This window comes from Mus pahari, chromosome 6 (assembly GCF_900095145.1).
Source record: "Mus pahari chromosome 6, PAHARI_EIJ_v1.1, whole genome shotgun sequence".
Classification (NCBI taxonomy): Eukaryota; Metazoa; Chordata; class Mammalia; order Rodentia; family Muridae; genus Mus; species Mus pahari.
Genome location: NC_034595.1, coordinates 98,911,065 through 98,918,416, shown reverse-complemented (window position 1 = coordinate 98,918,416; position 7,352 = coordinate 98,911,065). Strand labels below are relative to the sequence as shown.

Below are 7,352 nucleotides of genomic sequence, written 5' to 3'. Positions count from 1 at the left end.
GGCTTGCTCAGCCTGCTTTCTTATAGAATCCAAGACTACCAGCCCAGAGATGGTCCCACCCACAAGGGGCCTCTCTCCCTAGATCACTTATTGAGAAAATGCCCCACAGCTGGATCTCATGGGGGCATTTCCCCAACTGAAGCTCCTTTCTCTGTGATAACTCCAGCTGTGTCAAGTTAACACAAAGCTAGCCAGTACAAATAGCAAGAAACAATCCTGGGATGAAGTCTCTTAAGGCCTTCCCTCCCAGAGTTTACTCATCTTAGTCCATGCAAAATGGTGGGCCACTTCCAGAAGGCCACCTGCTAGCCTTAGCCTTTCCTAGGTGGCTCCTGCCTTTACTGACAGACAGCAGCATTAAGAACTGGAGCTGCCTGTAACACAGCCCTAGCCCTCTGTTTACTCCTGAACACCTGTTGTGGTAGACACACAAATCCTTGGAACCAGGCCAGGCTTCCTGGTGAGTCACAAAGTCAGGGAAGCCCCAGGGGTGTGTGTGTTGGGGGGGAAGAACACACTCCAAGAAGCCACCAGGAGGGTCTGCTATCCCCGTCCCCCCCCCCCCAATCCCTTTCTGATCCCTCTCCTCCCTCCAGTGAGCAAAGGCCCAGCACTGCCTGTTGCCTCTTCCCTCTAGCTGGAAAAACCCATGGCTGGAGGGTCCAGAACTCTTAGGGCAGTAAGGGAAGAGATGCCTACAGCAGAGCAGGGGAGATGTTCCAGGCTCTGAGGCAGCACAACCGACAGCCACAAGAGAAGGCGGCTTGTTGAGTCGAGTGTACCCCTGGAGACCACCCCAAAAATCTAGTGATGGGGGGAATGTGATGAATGCGCCCAAGGGTGTAACCACACACAGACCAGTAATGGATGTTTGAAAGATATTTATTTAAAAAAGAACAAAAAAAGCTTTGGTATTTCAAAACCCAACAACCATCATCACTAGAAAGTTAAACCCCTCTCCCAGGGACCCAAAGTACAAAAGCACAGACCCCTGGCTCAAAGTAAGAAAGAGGCAATGTGCAAACCAGGGAGGGCAGGGAGCCACGCCTTCCCCAGGCCGGGTGGCCATTTGGGGCTCAGGCCTAAGCCTTCAGACTTTGTAGGGCCTCTGGGTGCCAATGAGGTGGCAGGGATCGGTTGTTGTTACCAACAGTCCTGATCTAAGGTGGAAGAAAAGCCACCCAGCAAAACTTCAACAAAAATAAATTAGAAATCCATTCAAGAAAGAACACATTAAATTAGGAAAAGAACACAATTTTTCCTAAACACGTCTTCAAAGAGGATCTATTTCCTGGGATAGAAGAAGAAATGGGGGAAGTGGAGGGGTGCGCTCAGCTTCAAGTATTCTATTCTCCCTATGGGTTTGTTTACTGACTGGAAAACTTACACAAGTCCTCAGCTCTCCTTCCCCTCCAGTACAGACTCCTGTCCCCACAGCGCTCCTGAGCCACTGTCCCCCACAAGGCACAAAGGGTTGGTCCTTCCAAAGGCTCCCTGTTCATGCGGCAGCAGGATGCTCAGTGCTGGGTGTCTTGTGCAAACGGTGGCCAAGAGCAGGACTCGAGGTTCACTCAGACACTGGGATCTTCCTGCTCAGTGAAACAAGAGAGTACTGTTTACCACCAACCCACGGCCAAGCTGCACCAACAGCTACAGGGAGGGAGGGGGAGCCATGCCCGGTGGTGAACACTCACTCCCCAGGATCCCATCACTTGGGAAGTAGAGGCAAGAGGATCAGAGTTCATACCAGCCTCTACTACATAGCAAGTTCACATGAGGCCATCTCAAAATAGAAACATATACACATTGGCAGGGAAGCAGACCACAAGGATAATGTCTTAGATCTAGCCAGAGACGGCTCCTGGCCCAGGGCCTTGGGCTGATGTGGCATGTTGGCTGGGGCTCTTTCTGGCATTGCAGTGAGGGGCATGGGCAGTTCCTCAGAGAGGCAGTTTGAGTTGTCTTCCCAACTGTATGCTGGACATATAAGAACATACATGCCGAGCAAGAACAAGGGCAGGAGGGCAGTGGCCAGTAGGGGAAAAGCCTGGCTCCAGAGGCGGCAGGACCCACCTTTTCTATACAGCTGGCCAAAAGCTGGCTACGTGCAAGGCCTTCTCCACACTGCTTTCTGACCCAAGTCTCCACTGGGTTCCCCCATCGTGAGGAACTCAGACCTGCCTCCATCTGCTGCCTGCTCCTGAGGGCCAAGGACTGCTTTCCCTGAAAGCCTGGCCTTGAACCAGAAACCAGATGCCACAGAGCTTCTTGGTGGAAGGGATGGGCCCATCCTGAGTGGGATCAGGGCTTCCTAAATGGTGGGGTACAGATCTACTGTCAGGTCTACCTCTCTGCAGCACTCACTATGGCTTGGGAGGAGGGGAGGGCCAGGGAGGACCTGGCTCTCCTGCTGTTGTAGGCTGACAGATTAACTGTGTGTCCACATACACTAATGGCCTGACCTCTAAGGGCAATGGGTTTTGTTTTTTTTAAGTATGTTTCTGATATGTAGCTCACAACCTTCCTGCTTCAGCATCTTCCATGCTGGGATAACAGGAATACACTACCACCACCAGCCGGCTGTCAAATGGACATTTGATACTGAATTGATATTGATATAATGGAAAATGACATTGAGGGCACGGGCTTGGAAGGGTTTCTCATTACTGCCTAGACTGTCCCCTGGCCAGGCAACCCTTTTTGGATAGAACAGCTTGGGGCTTCAGGAGTTGAGGTAACCTACCTTGCTCCTGAAGAGGGGCTTGGCTCCAGGCCCACAGTACTCATTATAGATGAGTTTAAAGAGGAAGAGGTGGAAGAGGGTGATGAGGGAGGCCACACTGAACCAGAAGAGGAAGGGCAGGCCGGGATCCTGCTGGGCCATGTGCTCATCGTGGGCCAGGATGGCCTTAAGGTGCAGCGTGTGCCGCAGGTCCTGCAGATGTGTGAGGTCGGTGGAGATGTACAACAGAGGTGTGATGGGCTGGGTCACCATGACAGAGAAGGTGTGGCCTCCAGGCTCTGAGGTCAGCTCCACAGGGTCATGGAGGCAGCCTGCCTCACAGGCATAGATCTTGACGGGTTGGCCTCGGGACTCCAAAGACACATGCAGGTAGGGCTTGCCCTCAGCGTCCACCAGCACAGCCAGGTTGATGTGGTCGTTCTTGTAGCGGATGCCATGAAGCGCATAGCTGTTGTGGAGCACCTCGGGGTCGGCCTGGAACTGCAGGTGGTTTTCTGTGAACTGTAGCCCGCCGAAGCTGAGCACCATGCCTTGCAGGATGCCTGGAGCACCGACCTTCACCAGCCCCTTGCAGCCGCGCTTCTGAAGGGTCAACTTCCACAGGTCAGCCAGCTGCAGGATCTGTTGCACTGAGGAGAGCTGGCCAGGCCACAGGTTCTCAGCGTGCATGGTGGCGTGGCCACTGAAGCAGTGGTCTTCATAGTTGAGCGTTGCCTCCATCTGCTCGCGTTCCCTGTGGCTCAGAGAGGGGCTAAGCAGTGGGGCTGGTGAGCAGGAGAGCATGTAGTACAGGGTCAGGTTCACGGTCAGGCCAGACGGCGTGTGAGCATCCGTGATCCTCTTCATCTGCACACCTGGAACACCAGAGGCTGCACGTTAGGGAGGAAGGCCTGGCTGGAGGCGGAGGAGACAGAATCAAGGTGAGGGCTACAGAGGCAGAGCTTGGGTCAGCAATAAAAGATAGCAGGGCCCTAGGTATGGTAGAGCTGTCCTGACCTCCTGACATGGCCCATCTTGATTGAATGTGGTAGGACTTGAATCACCACAGAAACACGCATCTGCGCATGTCTACGGAAGATCTGCTATATTAGACTGAGGTGGGAAGAGCCACCGTAAATGTTGGTGGTCCTGTACCATGGACTGGGTTCCAAGGTTAAAGCTAGGAACCAGCACTCATTTCTCCGGACTGCCTTACTTGCAGAAGCTGTGTGACCAGCCATCTCCTACTTCTGCTACTATGTCTTTCCCATCACGATGAATTGCACCTCTTTGAACTGTAAGCCAAAATAAACTTTCTTCAGCAAATTACTTTTGTTGAACAATGTAAAGAGTTAACTAATAGGGACTCTAACAGGTACATGGCGGACCTCCTGGCAGAACCAAGAGCACCATACATTTGTCAGGACTTGGTGTGAATCCTATGGTCTAGAACTCCCAATCAGATGGCATCTGTGTTGTAGTCAATACTGGCTGGTTCTATCTCTCTAATAACTATAGCTTAAAATTTATCTTATGTTTGTATATATATGCATGTGTGCCTATGCATCATTTATATGCAGGTCTCTTGGACCTTGATCCCTTGAAACTGGAGTTTTGGTACATTGTGGGCCACCACATGGGTGTTGGGAATTAAACCCAGATCCTGTGGAAGAGCAGCAAGGGCTCTTAACCACTGAGCTATTTCTCCAGTTCCTACTAAAGCTATCTTAATATTTGATTTTATTCAATTTTTTTCTTTTTGGAGGCAGGCTCTCTATGTAGCACAGGCTGGCCTTGAACTCAGTCATCCTTCTGCCTCAGTCTCCTGGAGTGCTAGATTATAGTCTGAAAGCACCCTAACCTGGTTCAGCACTGTGGAAGACTCACAGAGCTAACCACCCCTCTCAGCATCTCCACCTGCGTATCTGACAGGCACAACTGACTTAGTGTGAACTGTTCACAACCCCAAATCAGGGAGCTGCCCTCCAGGTCTCACTTCCCACAAAGAAACCACTGCCCAACAGTCCTCCCTCCAAAAACACCAAGACCCACCACTTCTATGTCCATGTCACAACTGAGATGTCTCCTCCTGCCCTTGGGCTCCCCAAGAACCCCTTGCCCTGTCTATGTACCCATTTGCCCCCTTAGTGTATACTCTGCTCATTCCCATTCTCCCATCTCAGAATAAACTCCTTGTCCTTCCTCAAGGCTTCAAGTTCACACCACCCTGATCCTGTTCATCACCAGGCTTAACCTGCAGTCTCCAGCCTCGAATGCCATTTCCTGGTCACATGACTGGCTGCTTCTTGCCACTCAGGCCTAACTGTGTCTACACCAGGGAGCAGAGGGGTGGTCCTCCCACCCCCATACCCTCATCAGCACTACCCAATTCAGTCTTCTTCACTGCACTTTCCAGAGTTGTCTCACTTAAAATGTTCACGTTCCTGTCTTCTCCCAAACCAGACTAAAGCAAGCACTTTGTGGATAAAACTGGTCTACAGAGAGAGTTCCAGGACAGCCAGGTCTACACAGAGAAACCTTGTCTTGGGGGGGAAAAAAACAAACAAACTCGTTTGCTTGTCTATCAGCCTCTGGCAAATGCACCTGATGAACAGGCAGATACCACTTTTTTTTTTTTTAAATTGGTTTTTCAAGACAGTGTTCCAACTGCCTCTGCCTCCCAAGTGCTGGGATTAAAGGCATGCGGCACCACTGCCCGGCTAGGTAGATACCTCTTAAATGAACAAAACTTTCTCTGTACAACCACAGGGGGGTGACGGTAACTGTAACCCTGAAAACCAAAACTTAGTACTGTCTGTGGATTGCATTTCTTTTCTTAAACATTTGACAGGAAAGATTTTCATTTCCAAAGAATAAATAAAAGGGTTTTTTTTGTTTTTGCTTTTGTTTTTTTGTTTTTTTTTAAAGAAAGTTTTCGCTTGGCCTGCACATTCAAACCCACTAGAGGAAGTCTCCAGCATTCTGGCATTAGTGCTGCCAAATGTCAGGAGCTAAAGCCTGACTGAAACAGGCTATGGTGGCCAAAACAAGAGTGCCTGTGCATCTCCCTGATGGTTTTTTCTTTACAAACTGACTCTCTCCCCTCAGAAAACAAACCCTCCACCGGCTCAGGCCAGCCCTCAAGGCCAAGAACAGACAATAAAACTCAACGTTTACACTCAAACCTCCACTAAAACCCTATAAAACTTACTGTTAAGGCTCAAAAAGCTAAGACCACAGAGCCAAGATCATATAGCTTCGAAGTGTTTAAGAAGAATCAACCCTTGAGTATCAAGGCCACGTTGCAACCCTCTGTGTGACCACCACGGAGCATGGGGGACACCTCTAAGTGGACCGTATGCACACTGACGTCAAGTGGTGGCTGGGCACTAAGCCCGCACCGAGACCTCACCTGGACTGAAGAGCTGGGCCCAGAGGTACTGGTGATCCTGAAGCAGCTCCGAGGCGGGCATCTCCAACAGCTCCAGCATCTCCTTCCGTGCTAAGTCCTGCAGCGCCTTGAGCTCCTTGGCGCCTTTGCTTTTGAGCACCTGGGGATGGATGGGACCAGAGACGTGCACCACCCACAGCACCGTCTCGTCCAGCTGTGTCTTGGGGGCCACCTGGAGCCTGTTCACTAACTTCTTAGAGGTCACCACGACCAAGTGCACCAGCCCCGATGGAAGGGGTGTGGACCGGCCCGAGTAGAGGAGAAACTGGTGATCTCCGACCTTCTCCAGGGTGCTGGTGAAGGACTTGGGGACTGGGCCCGCGGTGGGGCCCACAGTCTGCAACGCGGCCACGCGCTCCGTGGGATTGTTGAGCTGGATGCGCTGCAGATAGACGTGGGGTCGGCCTCGGTGCGCCAGGAAGTCCTCCTGCAGTAGCACGCAGTCCCGGCCGGACCCCGCGGAGAGCCCGGAGGCTGAAGCGGGCCCGGGGACCCCGGCGGCAGGGCCCGAGCCCGGGGTCCCCAGCTGCAGGCAGCGCACTCGGCGCAGCAGACCCTCCCGCAGCAGCAGCACCGCCTCTCCGGCCTCGGCCACCACATTCAGCGGGCGTAGCTGCACGAAGGGCACGAAGTCCGGAGTCACGGCAGGCTCCCGCTCTCCGGGCGTCACCCACAGCCGGTTGTCGGCGGCGTCCAGAGCCAGGAAGCCGTTGGCCACCAGGGCCGGCACCCCGGGGCCAAGCGGCACCGCCTCGCCGCGATCGCGCAGGCCGCGCCACGCGCGGGTGGCCGCCTCCAGGCAGGCGGACGGCTCGGCGGCGCCCGGCTCGCTGCGGGACCAGGACGGCAGGTGCAGGCCGCCCGCCGCCCGCCGCGCCCCGGAGCTCGCGAACCACAGCAGCAGCACCAAGAGGCCGAGCAGGCAGAGGAGGCGGCGGGCCCAGCTGCTCGACAGCAGCCCCGGCAGCCCCTTCAGGCGCTGCTGCAGCCACATCGGGGCCCGCCGCCCAGCCCGCCCGCCCGCCCGCCGCCGCTCACTCCCCGGGCCGCGTCGCCGCGCCCACCTCGATGCCCGCCGCAGCCACCCCAGCAGCCACCTTCACCGCTTCCTCCTTCTTCTTGGTTGCCTCCTAGACGTCAAACGCCGCCGGCCGTAAGGCGTCGCTGAGTCTTTTGCGA

The 7,352-nt window shown here is 54.0% G+C and overlaps 1 protein-coding gene across 2 annotated transcripts; it reads right to left on the bottom strand.

Annotated features, from left to right (window-relative positions):
* Positions 1 to 866: 866 nt before the first annotated feature.
* Positions 867 to 7,313, bottom strand: Kiaa2013 (KIAA2013 ortholog). 2 transcript variants are annotated; one of them, XM_021199785.2, is made up of 3 exons: positions 6,135 to 7,313; positions 2,744 to 3,597; positions 867 to 1,589 (listed from the first exon to the last, which is right to left on the bottom strand). In XM_021199785.2, the coding sequence occupies exons 1-3, from the start codon at positions 7,165 to 7,167 to the stop codon at positions 1,572 to 1,574; spliced, it is 1,905 nt and encodes a 634-aa protein (XP_021055444.1). In that variant the 5' UTR covers positions 7,168 to 7,313; the 3' UTR covers positions 867 to 1,571. The 2 variants fall into 2 exon arrangements, with proteins under 2 accessions (XP_021055444.1, XP_021055443.1); XM_021199784.2 differs by lacking the exon at positions 867 to 1,589 and having other exon boundaries at positions 1,603 to 3,597.
* Positions 7,314 to 7,352: the final 39 nt, after the last annotated feature.